Consider the following 16441-nt stretch of genomic DNA (forward strand, 5'->3'; position numbering starts at 1 on the left):
AGTAAGACGGGACGAAGTGAGGTCCTCTCGCCTGACTTAAGTACCCACCACCCGATTCAAGATCACCCACAAACCGGGCATGGAATGACACAAATCCTGCATCCACGACCGCATCGAGCATCACTCGGTCTTGGATCCATCAGTCCGGAGTTCAAGCCGAACCACAAATCAAGCATGGCACGGGCGTAGTGTGGAGGAAGCGTCGCCCTATTGCACTCGCGCTTCTGGCGGTCTTCTGCACTGCTTCGAGGGCGGGCCTGCTGACGTTTGGCATGCGAAGGCGGAATGTCTTTGTACGGCCAATGCCCGTGGTACGCAGTGCAGTCTCAGCTCGAGCGTGAGTACATTTGGCTTCCGCGAGTAGCAGGAATCTCTGCATGTTTCCTGCTTTGATCGGCATTTTCTCTCATGCCTGCTCGATGTGATGTATTGTGCATCGGCGTGCCATCTGGCACTCTATCTCTGATGTACAGCGATGACTTTCGTCAACTGGCTTGATCTCTCTGCGACTGTCGTGTGTTGGTTGCACAATAGTCTATGCGTTCGATGACCGGCACCGCGCAGCGACCCGATGGATTTCGTGCATCAATTCAGCCATCTGAAAAGGTTTGGTGACGATCTTTTGGCAGTCAGAATAACGGTAGCACGATGGAATGATTTGGTGCTTCACAGCGGTCCTCTCGGTGTCTGTCTGTACTTACGGCATTTACTCCCGCCTCCCTAGCTGTCATCTGCTGTTCTCCTCTCGCATTGGCCGTGACAGCAATAACCGGCACAGTGCCGTGCAATGCACCACTGGACTCCATCGAGCGGATGAGACGAGTCGCTTCGAGGCCGTCCATGATCTACTTCCCGTCAGTAAAGCCATCAATGTACCAGCAGCTGGCAGAAAACCCACCGGCATCTCAATATCCATCAACACAACATCCAATTCCTCACCAGCACCATCTCCACTCGCAAACTTCGTCCGCTGAACATACTCCACCGCCTCCCTCCCATGGTTCGCCAACGCAACAACATGTCCCGCCTTCATCAGCTGCTTCGCCATAACCTTCTGATTCACCAAATTGTCTTCCACCAGCAAAACGTGGAACTTCTTCCGTTCACTCTGCCCCACACCAGTCCCTCCTCCTTCCCTCTTAGGACTACCCGCCCGCCGCCCACCTTTTCCTTCGTAATTACTCACCATGCGCCTCAGACTCGTACGTCTCCCATCTCCCGCATCGCCGGGACCGCCAAAGGACATCTTCCCGCCCTCCGGCTTCGCGCAACGTTTCGTGCGGACGTAGAATTCGAATACCGAGCCCTTGCCGTGTTCGGACGCGACGCCGATTTTGCCGCCTTGAAGACGGGCGAGTTCGCGGGAGATGAAGAGACCGAGTCCGGAACCGCCGTAGCGGACATGGGTTTTGGGCGAGGATTGCTGGAAGCGAAGGAATATGTTGGAGAGCTCTTGGGCGGGGATGCCGATGCCGGAATCGTGAACTGCAATCATGAGGTACACGCTGTCGGTAAGCTCGGCGGACGTCAACGCGGGACTGGCGAGAGGTGTGGATTTGTCTGGCATCGCGGCATCGAGGTAGGTTGTGCCGTTGGGAGAGTGGGTTGGTTTTGTACGGGAGGCGGCGAGGGTGACGGTGATGTTGCGAGTGGGTTCGTTGCGGGTGAATTTGATTGCGTTGGTGACGAGGTTGAGGTTGATTTGTAGCAGACGGGAAGGGTCGAGGAGGACCCAGTTAATGTCTAGATCGTAGTAGGACTGGTCGATGTTGTACTGGAGATTGATACCGGACTCTTGAAATTCGCCGGTGAACATTCGCAGGCTTTGTTCGATGAGGTGGCTGGGTTGGACTTCGCAGGGTGCAATAACGAGCAGACCAGAGTCCAGCTTGGACAGGGTGAGGACGTCGTCGATAATGCGACGCTGGTGTTGGATGCAGGTCGTGATGACTTCGGCGTTTTCGATGTGGCTTTCGATGGATTCTCGGTCGATGGTGATGACACTATTGCTAGTCTCCAGAGCGGATTCCAGACTGTCGAGAATGGACTCCGCACAGAGGGTGATGGCCGAGGGCGGATTCCGGATTTCATGGCCGACCATGTCCATGAATCTCTCCTGCTGACGTTTAAGCTCAACCAGTTCTTGCATTCTTCGCTCCTGAGATCTCTCCATCCATTTCTGACGAGAGATGTCGATGAGAGCGCCTTGTATCGACTTGATCGACCCATCGGCATTCCTTACAGCATAGCCTGCCATCAGGATCCACGTCTCTCCTTCAATCCACTTCCCATGAAGGACGTCGTTGGCAATGAAGGGTTTCTTCATCATGGCCTCATATTGCACGGACTCCCCAGCTGTCAGCTTCTCAAACTGTGCCTCGTAAGTCTCCATCGAAGACTCGTGGATCGTGTCAACCCAACAGAATGGATGTAGATTATTCCTATCGAGGCCGAGGAGCTCGAAGTAACTGTCGTTGGCGTAAAGAATGTCCCCCTCTACACTGATCTCGTACATGGCGACAGGCACATGGTCGGCGATGGTTCGGAATCGCAACTCGTTGTTTCGTGCTTCTCGTTCCGTAAGAGCAAGTTTCGCCGTCAGCTGGGTGCGGTCGAGGGCAGCCTGCTCAGCAGCTCTCTGTATGCGGCGATTCTCCTCTTCTATGACATTCAACGAACTCAGAGATGACGAGAGCTGCTGGAGTAGCAGCTTGATCCACGCCTGGTATGGTTCAGCGTATGCTCTTCTGCTGTTGATACCCATGATCAAGAAGCCAGAGAAGTATCCAGTATTCAATCTGCCAACGGGTATCAGGACGGCAGAATCGCAGCAATCTCCATAAGCGCGGGAGGTAGACACGCTGTGGAGATGTGGGGCGAAAGTGCCATCCGAGAGGCGTAAGAGCTGCACTTCGCCGCTGGTCATGCCTGCTTCGAAGGATGGCGTGAAATGTGCCGCCGACCACTCCGCGTCAATGGTCAGAGGGGTGGCAGCGTCCAAGATTCCAAGACGTGCTTCGAGTTTCCACTCGCGTGAGGCAAAGTCGATATCATGAGATGCGACGGTGCATGCTCCAGATGATGACCGAGCTGGCTTGCTGGAGTAGACCACCGCCCACGGTGCATCCTGATTGTTGCTTTCAAGCCCTCGGGCGATGCCACTCCAATATTCCGCCTCACTTCTCGCATCTGCTGTTTCCTTCTCAACACGCAATAGCGAATCTTTCTGTCGTTCATAAACCACTTGCTCTGTCGTCTCTATTATTGTTGCGTAAAACATACTCTGCTCTCCGCAGAGGACAGCAACCAAAGTCCAACTGCCATAGACCTCCTCAAGATAACCAAGACGCTCGACAAAATGTAGCTCCCGGTCTGTCTGGCTTGAGCAGCCAGTCTCGTCGGCACGTGCAATGGCATCCGCGAGCACCGGGACTTCAGGCCAGACCTCCCCCAGAGATCTGCCCATGGCACAAGGATGCTTCTTTTCGAGAATGCATTTGTAGTGCTCGTTGTAGATCATCGTCCTTTGAGGACCCCACATAATAACCGACGCCCGTGGGTCTCCCATCAGGAAGTTCACCGATCTTCGTAGACGGTCGTTCCATGATGACATGGCTCCAAGACCTGTCTGTGACCAGTCGAATCCTCGGATCCAGGCGACATGGTCTGGCACAATTTTGCCCGGAGGCAGTTCCAATCTGGTAAGATCGTGAGGTCCGAGGTCATCGACCTCGTGGCCAGGAGAACGGCTACGTTTTGTACGCTTTCGCAGGCTTGGACCAGACGTCAAAGTTGGGCCAAGACTGTGCCATCGTTGACGGAGTGTCTCCAGAAGCCAGTCTGGATCTCGATGTTTCAGATCGTCAATGAGCTCGTCCAGACTCGGCACACGAGGAGCCGCAAGGAGCATGTTGTCTAGAGGCTGGGCGCTCGCTGCACCGCCGCATCCTCGGTATGAATGCCGCTCGCGGTAGTGCTGATCCTTTCGTGCCGTGCTGCTCAGCGATGGTTGACTTGCTCTCCGGCCAGATGCTCACGAGTCACTACTGCGCCCAATTTGTTTGGTCTTTCTTGTTCGGGCCACGGATATGGAGTTGGGTACGAGGAGTGGTTCCGATTCGGCTGGCGCTGGAATTGAGTTTGACCCATTTTGCATCTCGGCATTGCACTTGCGACGATCATCGAGGCATATGTCCATCGTCGTTCTCAACATCATCAGCAATGGGTGCCATCTTCACGCTGGCAACGCGATGCCCCAAGACAGCCCGTTCCTCGTGCAGATAGAGATGCGTGCGACTGTCCGTGGCGGAAAAGGTTCCAGGGCTGACCAACGAGCTGATCACTGGCCGAGGCTGAGAAGGCACGTCCCGCGATGAAGGCAGACTTCGCAAGCCATCGCCGACGATGATCCTGCAAGCGCTTGACCCGAGCTGTCGGATGAAGCACTCAAGGCTCTCCCGGCGATGGATGTTCGTGTACGCAAGACGGAAGTTGATGACTGGTGATGAGAACTGTCGGTGTCGTGGCATGATGCATCCCAGGTGGTTCGGAACCCCAGTTCTCATCTTCACATCCACGGGCACAATCCCCGCGCCCAACTTCCGACCCCAGCATAAGGTTTTTTTCAACATCAACATCCTAGATTATCAATCTTGATCGACTGTCCATCCTTGAGGCTTGCTCGTATCGACTTTGTTTTTGCTGCATGGATTGGGGTAGACTGGCAACAATTGGTGGCTTTCGAAGCCACGTTTCAAAATCCCTCACTCGAATGAGTCGGTTCAGGGGTTCTATACGGGAGCGAAGTCTAGACTTGCAGAACTGGACGACGATCAAATGTCTTCCCCGCGACATGGTGGTTCAATGTAGATTAGCTTCAAAGCGAAACAGCGGAGATGGCGACCTGCGCTGCCACATGCTGCGAAGTCCTCCTCGTTCACTTCCTCGGTGATGTCTCATGACAGCACTCAAAGGTGGTTCCTCGGGACCTCCACAGCATCTGGGCCGCCGTATGGTACGCAGCGGATCAGCGGTATACCTTGTCGTAAACTCAATCCAAAGACAGTGCCAACCCGGACTTCCCATGTAAACTGCCAGGCCCCGACGTTCAACCCAGCAAGTCAGACGAATAATACTCCTGTCACCTCCGAGCCGAAGCTGATTTTTCTCTCCTCTCATCACGTCGCTCAGTCCTAGCATCAACAATGCACTTCGCCTCTCTCTTCCTGAGCGCCCTGGCGACCACAGCCATTGCCTCTCCAATCGTCCACGTCAAGCGCGATGCAACCAGCATCATCTCCAGCATCTCGGCCATAAGCGCTCAGATCACCACCCTGAATCACACCCTCAACACCTTCACGCCCGGCAACCTCATCAACACCTTCACGGTCCTCAAGATCCAGCAGCAGACCAAGCAGGTCGAAGATGCCATCAACGCCGCCATCAACACCGCCGGCAATTCCAAAAACCTCAACGCTGACGACTCCGGCAAAATCGCCACGGCTTCGCTCGATTTCACGCCAAAGACCTATTCCCTGCTCGACAACTTGCAGCGCAAAAAGCCAGTTTTCGACAAGGCCGTTTTGGGTCTGGTCAGCGTGAGCTCCATGGTGAAGGACAGTCTGCAGCGCCAGAAGCAGTTGAGTGCGTCGTTCAGCTCTACGCTCGCGTCGAAGCTGGCGGAGCCGTACAAGAGTCTTGCGCCGATCATTTCCGATTCGGTTGCGGCTGCCTTTGACAAGGCGATCAAGACGTTCTCCGCCCCGTCAGGAGGATTGTTGGGTTGAGGTCAGGGTGCTAGAGGCAAAAGATGGGAGAAGTGCAAGATGTGAGAAAAGGAAAGACTTACGGAGGGTGCTCTGTGTATTTACCTGCAGCCAGTGATGTATTTCGAGAAGAGCCATGTTGAAGCATATGACTTCATTGCGTCGTGCTGCCTACTTTTCCTAATTGCTGACCGGTCCCGGTAGCAAGTCGCACAAGTTCAGCATGTGGAGGTTGTTGATTTGCCTGATCACAGCGAGTGCCTCGAACATTTCGGACAACGAAGAAGCCTTCAGCAGTCCCCTGCATATCACTTGCCGTCTCTAAGCAAATTATGGCAAGTCCGACCTCAGCTGGAGTCGATGATCTCTTCCCTGGCCGCCATGAGAGCCTTACCCAGCCTGTTCTGGCCCCAGGTGTTCATATTTGCAATCGCGTCCTCCTCCTTGTATCCAATACCCCAGATGCGATCGGCCGGACTGGCCTCCACGAGCGTCTTACCGGCGGTGTCCATGAGCGCCTTCTTGAGATCCTCATTCTCGTTGAACTTGTTATAGTTGACCTTGGCGACGATGTCCAAAGATCGCGCATCCCAAGTCCCGTTGTTGAAGTTCTTGACCAATCTTCCCATCTGCTTGTGCTCTGCCGGGCCTTTTTCAGGTGTGCGGATGATCTTCTCCATCATCTCACTATCGTCAAACAACTCGGCCTTCAAGTACATCATGCACTGCTCCGCGGTCACGAATTGCTTGCCGTCCATCTGGAATGGTGAGTGGAACCACTGGCAAAAGAGCCCATTCTTCTGCTGTGGCTTCCAGAAGAAGACGTATTCGTCCGAGGTCGGCATTTGGCGGCGCTCGTCGTCGATCCCGTCACATTGAGTTGAGGATGCTTTCAAAAGGCGTGTCGTACTCTTCAAGATAAGGTCCTCCCATAGAGGTCTAGACTCTTGACGAAGATCAGCCCGTCAAATCCCAGATCAGCGAATCTTGGCAAGGCTTGAGGCCGCGTCAAGAACCCTGACCCCAGTTTTGCAGTTTTGCCCACGTTCTCGCCGATAAAGGCCTCGTCCAACCAAGAGCATTGAGTGTGCCTCTTCGACACCCCACACCCTCCAGGCACACGCTCTGATTCGCTCTAGAACATGTTCGAAGAAGGCAGCAGACTTTCGAGCCATTGTTTGCTCGTCGCCGAAGGTCTTCCGTACGCTTCTCCATGGTTGGTCATGTAAGTGTACTTCCATACTTGCGACAACGGCGACACCGGCTCTACTGCGCCGAAGAAGACTTTTCATTATCTCCGTTTATGACTCCCTCTCTCCTCTCCTACGTTCACCCCACCTTGAGCCCACTTCACTCTGCAGGCAGGCTCGCGACTCACGTCGATCATCGCGCCAACCAACGACCGCCATAATACACCTGCGAACATCCTGCGAATCCACCCGCCGATGAATCGCATGCCACATCCTCAGCGATGAAGTTCGGGCACGAATACTCGACCGCGCTCGCGAACGAGGGTTTTCCTCAAGAGTGGGTGGACAAGGCGATATCGTACAAACATCTCAAAAAATGCATCAAGAAAGTTCAGCGGGAACTGGAGGGGCTAGGCTTGGATGAGGCAACACTGCAAGCCGTGAGCGGTATAATTTCTCAACCACTCGGACCCGAGGGGAACAGAAAACAAGAGAAGGAGCTGTTCTTTTCCGCGGTAAAACCACACTTGACATCGATACCCGAGGAGTTCAGTCCGCAACTGCGTATTTTGGTTGACAGCACGGGAACGCCACTGGATGCGAGACTTGCGCCTGAGACCAGGGAATCCCTGCGTAAGCTCGCACGACACGAGCTCGTGGTCGTCAACGGTCGCAAGGATCATTACGGCGATCGCAGACATTCGAACACGCAGGAAGAGCCAGGGCTGCTGCAGGAAGAGGATATCAGTTTCTCGTCACCGGATGCACGATGGGTGCAAGTGCCTCTGAACTCCGCCAACGACTTCTTCGAGACACTAGAGCCGAAATTACAAGATTTGGAGAAACTTCGAGACGAGGAGACTCACAATCTCGAAGAGGCAATTCTCGACCTTGGATCGGCAGTTGAGGATGTTGTCCAGCCAGTGCGGGAAGGCTTCGAAACAAGGCGTGAAATGTCATATCGGGATCTTTACTTTTGGCGGGAGATGTTCCGACTCTACCTGGAGACGCCCATCTTCTACAATGAGACCGAGCGACGGCGAGGCGCCTTGACCTTTACCGAAGCTAAGTCGAATCTTGAGAAGTTCGACTTGCAACTTCGCTCCACGGGCTTACTGGCGAAGATGAAGACTCCGCAAGCACAACGCGCCGCCAAACAGTTTCTCGACCTGAACGTACAAATCCTCTCCATTATGCACTTTCAAGAAATGAACGCCCGCGCAATGGCAAAGATCCTCAAAAAGTTCGCGAAACAAACCCATCTCCAAGGGAAAGACTTCACCAAGGGCCTCAAGGTCAGATATCCTCTCATGCTAAGCGCATCCAAATCCGGCGCAGGAAGTTTCGCCGATTCCATTGCGCGCGACTTGCACAGCGAGATTGGCAGCAAAGTGCTCTCCATCGTGCCGCAACTCGACGACTGGATCTGTCCCGTGTGCTACGGCATGGCATGGCGACCTGTCAACTTAGGTTGTTGCCGGTCAGTCTTCTGTATCCGCTGTATCATTCACCTGCAAGACGAAGGCATGAAGAAGTGCCCAATGTGCAATAGCGAGACGGTCCTGAGCGCGGATGGCCGGAATATCGACTTTGAAACAATGCAGTTCCTCACAAAATACTTTCCAATGGAGGTGAAGAAACGGCAGAAAGAAAACGAGAGAGCGAGTTTAGTGCGGGAGCATGGAGAGGAATTCGTAAAGGGACCGGCTTGCTCTGTCATGTGAGATTGGGATGAATTGTAACGACAGCAGGAGACTCCTCCACGAGGACGAGATGGCGCATTTAGGCAAGAATACTGGACTGGACGGCACTTTGGTTTTTGACTAATTGATGGATGAGATACCCGCGACCTTCGCAGCATGCCGTGTATAGAAGCATTTTCTTTGACAACCACAGACTTCTCAACAGGCTACCAACAGTGTACACCGACAAGTTGAGACTTGCTGTGACGCGATTCTTGGACATCTTGTCATTGCCGTAGTCACTTGCTTTGCTTAAGCATGCACATGACTGTACATCAGATCTCGATGCTGGGCCCAGCAGCCCCACTACTTAGCACACACAGTCGTCAAATGCTGCCGCTGCCGCCGTGGCATCAGCGATCGACCGCTGATAGTGAGTAAATAAGGCTTCGGCTCCAGGGCCGAGAAGATCTAGAACCTCACGGCAGAGTGCACATTGTTGGGTCGTCAAAGGAACGGTGTATCAATTCGTCAGCACGGTGTTTGTTGGAGGAATTGAGCTTCGATGCTCCGATGAGCGGCGATATGGACTTCCAGCATTGAAGGTGGCCATGTCGGGCTGGGCATGGCGCGGAGAGAGACGAGGCCGCCACGCGTTCGCAGGAGCAATTCGTCGCCGAGCCATGATAAGAGTCCTCATCGGTTCTCGATATCAAGCCACGAACAGTAGAGAGCCAAATGTGTGTCTTCATCCGAGGCCACAGGGCCAAAAGCATTCTTGCCACGAGACTATCGTATGCACTCGGGGGAAGACTTTGCCTCGTAATCTGGAATACATCGGGCTTGTCCCGAAGAGTCCATGACAGCGACCATGGCTTCGGGCTCCGGTTCTCCATCACTGCGCACGCGCCTGGACTGGAATGAAAGAATGCTTATCTCGCGTGGAAACGCCATCGGCCGCAAGGCGTCCATTACACTTTTTTGCCCTGTGATGAGGGCAGTGTGGAAAATCTCCTCACGCCAATAGTTCTAGATTCTCGGTCCACTTTTTGGGGGCCATCATTCCGCGCAGTACCAGATTTCTACTTTCTTTTCATCAGCTCGCATCATTGTTCCAGTCGGCGGTCCTAGCATGACAGTCATGCACCGTCGTTGACTGTTCTTGCCCACACGCAGACGTTGGAAAAATCTCAACGGGCATCTCCAACTGACATGTCCATCTTCAGACCCTCGGCTTCCAGACCTCACCTCATTGCACTCCACCTCATCCGGCCGGGCCAAGCCCTTGGACCCCATTATTTGAGTAAGCTGTCCCGCTGGGGGCAGAGACGAGCGGTTCAACTGAGACACATACGGTCCTGGACAGACCTCGACTCTGTTGGTCTGCCGGCAAAACTTCTCCTTGGCTGACCATTCGCGATACGCCAGTTCCAGAGGTACCGATCGATGAAGCGCCGTGCTCTCCGCCCATTGAGAGTCTGAGACATAGACCCGCAGACGCAGCACTGCGTTCCACTCCCATACGCACTCCTCTCACAGGACTCGCTCCCGGCTACCAGGTTCTCAACAACTTGCCACGGACATTATCCAAATTTTCATCACAGTGCGAGGGGTCTGAGACATGTGGACGTCCAGGCGCACCGTCCAGTCAGGGGCGATAAACCCTTCACGGCATAGGGTCCCAACGACTCGGGACGATGAACGCACGTCTGGTGCAGCTTGGCTATCTCTACAACAATGCCAGTCAAGAATGGCAGGCTGTGGACCGCAGTGCGCGAATGCGGAGTCAAGGCATTTATGCAGTTGGGTTCAATTGACAGGCTGACTCGATGTAGCACTGCACTAACCTGTACAGCCAACTGCAGGTACAGTAATGGGAAAGTTGTGGATCAGGACATGCTAAAAGACTTTTAGACTTTCACCCGACAGAGGCCCAGCAGTTTGGTTCCTTCCAGATTTGGAAGTCGTCCTCCAGTGCCGTACCCAAAATCGGTCCTCGCGGACGTTTGTGAACGTTTTCTCGGGCCGGGCTTGTGCACTAGTGGACCGCCGTCAACGACAATGTGCTTGGGAACCACGTGTGACGACACCTCGTTCTTCTTACCACTTGCCTGCCGGTGTGCTCGTGGTCCCATCACGAAACCGGAAAAGATGACATGCCATCACAGGGAATCAGAAGGTCCATGAATCATCCACTGCTTAGCTGTTTGGCAGTTGAGTACACAAAGTATGCCTTCTAAGTTTCTGTCGTTCAAGCGTACGTACAGAGCGGCGATGCTTCCAAGCCCTAAGTTACTGCTGAGTATTTCGAGTTTCTACTTCACCGTTAGTCTAATGCCAAGTCGTGTGGGCTTGACTATTCCATCTGGATCATCAAATTGCTCTCCACCAGGCCGCAAACCGGACAAGCTAGCGAAGGCATACTCTGCAATGTCTACTGCGCTCGACCAATGGTGTCTCCCTGGCGGCACTCTTACTCGTCGACACATACCACATCCGCTTGGAGTTCGTGGCGTAGGGCTCCTGTCGGCACCACGGCAAGCTACCACGCCTTTGTACCACGAACTACGAGGTCGCGATTACCCTGAGATGGACCTATTGTTTGCATTGCGGTCTCGATCGGAATCGAGATGCATCCAAAGTCAACCACGGCAACAAGAAACGGGCTATGGCTATGCCGCGCCACTACTAGTTCTTCTTGACAATATGGATCGATGGGGGCGATCACCGTGCCTTCGCGGAGCCCGTGAGCCCGGTGGAAGAGTGTAATGGTCAGTGGATACCACCATGATTTGCCGACATTGTCGCCGATCTAGAATCGAGACTGCTCGGTATATATACTCCAGCGGAAGCCGTTGCACCGTTTCACAGTCTACCACAACATCATCTTCAATCTTCACTTTCACTACTGTTCTTTACTTCCAATGGCTGGCCTTCGCTCTATCAGTCTCCTTGCCCTCGCGGCTATGGCTAACGCCAGTCCTCAATTCTTGCCCATTCCCATCCCGAACCCATTCGTAAGCAAGACCGTTTCATCGCAGCAACAACGGAATTCTGACTCTTGCATCAATACAGTTCAACCACCAGTCGTGCGCACAAGTCGGCTCGGGCACTCAATCCGGTGCCTACTCCATCAACTGCGGAGTCGACCGTATCGGAGGTGATTTGCTGATTGCGCCGTTGGCCGCATTGTCGTTCACTGAATGCGAGTCTTTCTGCGGCAAATACAGCAACTGTCAGGGCTTCGTTTACAATGAGCTCAGCCAGCTGTGCAGCCTGAAGAGTGTTCTCAACCCGGAGAGCTTGGTGCCCTTCTCCAGCACCGGCATCATTCCCACCACGTCGAACGGTTACCTGTCAACCTGCGCTCAGCTCGGTGCGTCGTACAAGGGTTACAACATCAAGTGTGGTCAGAGCTTCACTGGCGGAGACCTCTCCTCCGAGGATAACAAGTCCTTCTCCAGCTGTGTCGACAAGTGCAGCTCTCTTCCTGCCTGCGTGGCTCTGGTCTTCCGTGGAGATGAGAACCGTTGCTACTACAAGAAGGCCTTGGGCACTTCCTCTGCTGATTCTCTGGGCTGCGTTGCTCAGAACCCCACTAAGCCGATCCCTACTACCACGACGACTACACGCTCCACTACAACTTCCGCGCTTCTCCCAACCACAACTTCCATGGCCCTTTCTACCACGATTTCCGTTGCTCTTCCAACCACAACTTCGGTGGCTCTTCCTACCACGACCTCCGTAGCTGTTCCAACCACGATTCCTGTGACTCTTCCAACTACGGTTTCTGTGTCTCTGAGCACAACCTCCTTGGCTCTCCCAACTACGGTTTCCGTGTCTCTCCCGAGCACAACTTCTGTGGCTCTTCCTACCACGACCTCCGTAGCTCTTCCAACCACAACTTCGGTGGCTCTCCCTACTACGACGTCCCTGGCGCTCCCAACTACGACGTCCGTGGCCGTCCCAACTACGACCTCTGTCGTCCTCCCAACCACGATCAGCGTCACGACTCCGGTCGTGCCCACCACGATCCCTGGAGCTCCCACGACCACCTCGGCTGTTGTCATCCCCACTACGGCCTCGACAACTTCCTCCACCACTTCGGCCGGTCCTGCTGCATCTCCAGGCTCCTGCCAGGCATCCGGGAGCCAGCTTGGCGCCTACACGACTTACTGCAACACCGACTTCGGCGGCAACGATCTCAGCAACGCGCAGGCTTCCAGCTTCGCCGCTTGCGGACCCATCTGTGACCAGACTCCAGGATGTATGGGATTCTCGTACGTTGGAGGCAACAACCCTGGCGTCTGCTACCTGAAGAGCTCCAAGGCTGCCGGTAACGGCACTCCCAATGATGGTGTCAGCTCTGGCTTCAAGAGCATCGCAACTCCTGGTAGCTTGACCACCTCCTCTGCCGCTGCTGGTACTTCTCAGGCATCCACATCTGCAGCAGGCACGAACTCCGCCCCTGCTGGGACCACTTCTGCCGCTGCCGCCCCAAGCGGAGCTTGCGGTGCTGTTGGATCTGGAATCTTGTTCGGCAGCGGATACACCGCTAGCTGCGCGACCGACTTCCCAGGCAGCTTCGACTCTGGCAACTCTCCCGCCAACAGCTTCGCTGCCTGCGCGCCTCTCTGTGATGCTCGCTCTGACTGCATTGGCTACTCTTATGTCGGAGGCGTCAACCCTGGCGTCTGCTACTTCAAGTCGGCTAAGGGCACTGCGCAGTCAAACCCCAACGTCGACTCTGCATTCAAGCCCAGCGTATCCGTCAGCAGCAGCATCTCTGCTTCTCTCACCAGCGTGTCCGTCAGCAGCAGCATCTCTGCTTCTCTCACCAGCGCATCGGTCAGCACAGTCACTGTCTCCGCCACCGCCATCCCCATCACCACCACGATCTTCACCTCCGCCACGACACCCGCAGCGGCCGCCCCATCCGGCGCTTGCACTGCCTTCGTCGGCAGCACCTTCGGCAGTGGCTACACCGCTGAATGCCAGACTGACCGTGCCGGTGGCGATATCTCCAACGCGCAGGCTAGCTCTTTTGCCGGCTGTGCTCCTCTCTGCGACGCCATCTCCGGCTGCATTGGCTACTCCTTCGTTGGTGGTACTGGTGCCGGAAACTGTTACTTCAAGAACAACAAGCAGGGTGCCAGCTCCAACTCGAACGTCGATGTTGCTTTCAAGCCAAGCGCTGGCTCTGGCACGACCACCACTGCCGCCACGACCACTACGCTTCCCGTCTCTTTGACCGTCACTTCTCGTCTTCCGGCCTCGACTTGCTTGTGCCGTGACGAGCTTTAAAGGAAAGATGGAAAGATGAAAATGAGAGAGGTAGATGAGGAGTTCTTTGGCGTGATCAAAATAGAGATCTCTGCGATTTTGGGGGGCATTCATTCATTCTTGTTCTCCTCTTGGGGACATACGATAGCATTTCTGCTTGATTGGCAATGGCCATGCGCTTCCCAGCATTATAGACTCGAAGGAGAGAATCTTTTAAGACAACCACCTCGTTTACATCCCATTTCAATGTCGTGACAATGCTCGGTTGCTCCTTGATGAGAGATCGGGATGTCCCTTCGCACAAAACTAGAAACAATGATGCGGCGTGCCGCGGTTGTAGCTACGGCGGTAGAATACAAGTGGTCCGCATTCGTCATTCACTTCGGTGTGGCTGGTGAGCAGGGATACGTACACATCCGATGCATTTCATAAACACTTTTTGCACAACGACATTCGCATTTCCACATGTCCGTGGTCATCGGACCACTCCGCTGCCGCCGTATTCTTCCACCGTCCTCTCTGCGAGTCTCACACCGAGTTGGACCCATCGGTCAGCCCAACTTCCTCCAGCAATCCTTCCGCCGTCATCAAACAGCGTTCCCGGCTCCACCACGACCCGCTGCACGATTTGAACCTCAAAGGAGCGGACTTGACTCGACCACTTTCCTAATCGCCGCTACATTCTCATTGGGAGCAGCATACATTGGACTTCAATACACCACAGCAGATACACCGGTATACACAGCAGCTGAAGAGCCCAAAGCGACCGTCGCGCTCAGTGCGCAGGAATTCAATCTCGTCATGGCGCAAGAGATGCCTCCGGGACGACCGGGCAACCTGACGCCTGAGCAGGAGACGAAGCTCAAGGAGATGTGGGCTGCGCTTCTAGACCTATGCGGAGTATCGCACGAGCAGAATGGAACCGCGGCCGCAGTGAGCTCACCAACCCCAGCACCCCGAGAGACACCAGACAAGAAGACAAAGAAGAGCAGATTATCACTTTTCGGAAAGAAAGACAAGGAGATTGCCGATAGCGAGCCAGCATCGGGTGTGGACAACGACAAGCACGGTCAGACGAAAGAGTTCCAGCAAGCGCTCGCTTCACTGTCTCCGGAGGCCCTTCGCGATGCTCTCTGGAGCATGTCGAAACACGATCACCCAGACGCGCTCCTCCTGCGATTCCTCCGCGCGCGAAAATGGGACGTGCAAGCCGCGCTGGTCATGTTGATTGCGACCATGCATTGGAGGAGCCAAGAGATGCACTTGGACGACGAGATCATGATGCAAGGTGAAGGGCACGCAGTGCGACAGGCGAACTCTTCCGATCCTGCGGAGAAGAAGGAGGGCGAGGACTTCTTGGTGCAAATGCGGCTGGGCAAGTCGTTTTTGCACGGAGTGGATAAGGAAGGGAGACCTTGCTGTTATGTTCGCGCGAGATTACATCATGGCGGAGAGCAGAGTGAGAAGAGTCTTGAGCGCCTCACTGTGTATACTATAGAGACTGCGCGGATGTTGCTTCGGCCTCCGGTCGACACCGCGGTGAGTATTTCTGGTGTCTCGCTTCGAACTCTGACTGACTTCTCATTCAGACCATCGTCTTCGACCTCACCGACTTTAGCATGGCCAACATGGATTATACCCCGGTGAAATTCATGATCAAATGCTTCGAAGCCAATTATCCCGAGTCCCTCGGCAGCGTCATCGTGTACAAGTCTCCATGGCTCTTCCAAGGCATCTGGAAGATCATCAAAGGCTGGCTTGACCCTGTGGTCGCCGGCAAAGTCCATTTTGCCTCCAACCCCAACGATCTCGAGCAGTGGATCCCGCGCGAGCACATGATGAAAGAGCTGGGCGGCGACGAGGACTATGTGTATCAATATGTTGAACCCAAGGAGGGTGAAGATGTGGAAATGGCAAAGACAGCCGAGAAAGAGCCGATACTGGCGGAGAGGAAGGAGTTGGTGGACTCATTCGAAAGCGAGACGATCTCATGGATGCACGGAAATGACGCAGGCGAAGGCCGATTGAGGTTGGCGCAGAGGTTGGCGGAGAATTACTGGAAGTTGGATCCATATGTGAGGGCCAAGTCGGTGTATGATCGAACGGGCGTGCTCGGGCCGAAGGGTGAGCTCAACTTCTACCCAGAGGAGAAGAAGCCGGTGTCTGCGTCTGCTGGAGGTGCGCATGATGAATTGGATTGATGAACAAGCGGAAGGATGACTGCGACAGGATATCTCGCCCTGATGAGGAGGACAAGTGTAGACCTAGATGTCGGGTTTGGTACACAATCCTTGACCGCCTGCTTCCCACTCGCCGCCTCTTCTCGTATATTCTGATACCTATGGATCACAGCTGCGATCTCGATGCGCATTACTAGGCTTCTGCAGCCTACAGCTTCCGGTAATGAACCACCAGCTATCATTGCCGCTGACACCTTGCTCGACAGCCTGTTGGACTATGGACAGCTCTTTGAGCGCTGCGCACCGGGCGGAACGGATGACCGCTATCGTACCGCGGTGGA

General features: G+C 54.5%; 6 protein-coding genes across 6 annotated transcripts; 4 read left to right on the plus strand and 2 right to left on the minus strand.

The window, feature by feature from the left end:
• Positions 1-509: 509 nt before the first annotated feature.
• M3YPp1 (histidine kinase) lies at positions 510-3691 on the minus strand (the record flags this gene model as incomplete). The annotated part of the gene is made up of 3 exons (XM_003848493.1): positions 510-619; positions 702-845; positions 899-3691. The coding sequence occupies 3 exons, from the start codon at positions 3611-3613 to the stop codon at positions 536-538; spliced, it is 2943 nt and encodes a 980-aa protein (XP_003848541.1).
• Positions 3692-5117: 1426 nt separating this feature from the next.
• MYCGRDRAFT_77055 (uncharacterized protein) lies at positions 5118-5786 on the plus strand (the record flags this gene model as incomplete). The annotated part of the gene is made up of 1 exon (XM_003848392.1): positions 5118-5786. The coding sequence occupies one exon, from the start codon at positions 5205-5207 to the stop codon at positions 5784-5786; it is 582 nt and encodes a 193-aa protein (XP_003848440.1).
• Positions 5787-6112: 326 nt separating this feature from the next.
• MYCGRDRAFT_49268 (uncharacterized protein) lies at positions 6113-6610 on the minus strand (the record flags this gene model as incomplete). Its single annotated transcript, XM_003848492.1, has 1 exon — positions 6113-6610. The coding sequence occupies one exon, from the start codon at positions 6608-6610 to the stop codon at positions 6113-6115; it is 498 nt and encodes a 165-aa protein (XP_003848540.1).
• A 526-nt stretch (positions 6611-7136) lies between these two features.
• MYCGRDRAFT_77057 (uncharacterized protein) lies at positions 7137-8866 on the plus strand (the record flags this gene model as incomplete). The annotated part of the gene is made up of 1 exon (XM_003848393.1): positions 7137-8866. The coding sequence occupies one exon, from the start codon at positions 7237-7239 to the stop codon at positions 8677-8679; it is 1443 nt and encodes a 480-aa protein (XP_003848441.1).
• Positions 8867-11561: 2695 nt separating this feature from the next.
• MYCGRDRAFT_96782 (uncharacterized protein) lies at positions 11562-13941 on the plus strand (the record flags this gene model as incomplete). The annotated part of the gene is made up of 2 exons (XM_003848394.1): positions 11562-11654; positions 11713-13941. The coding sequence occupies 2 exons, from the start codon at positions 11562-11564 to the stop codon at positions 13939-13941; spliced, it is 2322 nt and encodes a 773-aa protein (XP_003848442.1).
• A 780-nt stretch (positions 13942-14721) lies between these two features.
• Positions 14722-16121, plus strand: MYCGRDRAFT_88113 (uncharacterized protein; the record flags this gene model as incomplete). Its single annotated transcript, XM_003848395.1, has 2 exons — positions 14722-15459; positions 15510-16121. The coding sequence occupies 2 exons, from the start codon at positions 14722-14724 to the stop codon at positions 16119-16121; spliced, it is 1350 nt and encodes a 449-aa protein (XP_003848443.1).
• Between the last annotated feature and the right edge of the window lie 320 nt (positions 16122-16441).

This window comes from Zymoseptoria tritici, chromosome 11, assembly GCF_000219625.1.
Source record: "Zymoseptoria tritici IPO323 chromosome 11, whole genome shotgun sequence".
NCBI lineage: Eukaryota > Fungi > Ascomycota > Dothideomycetes > Mycosphaerellales > Mycosphaerellaceae > Zymoseptoria > Zymoseptoria tritici.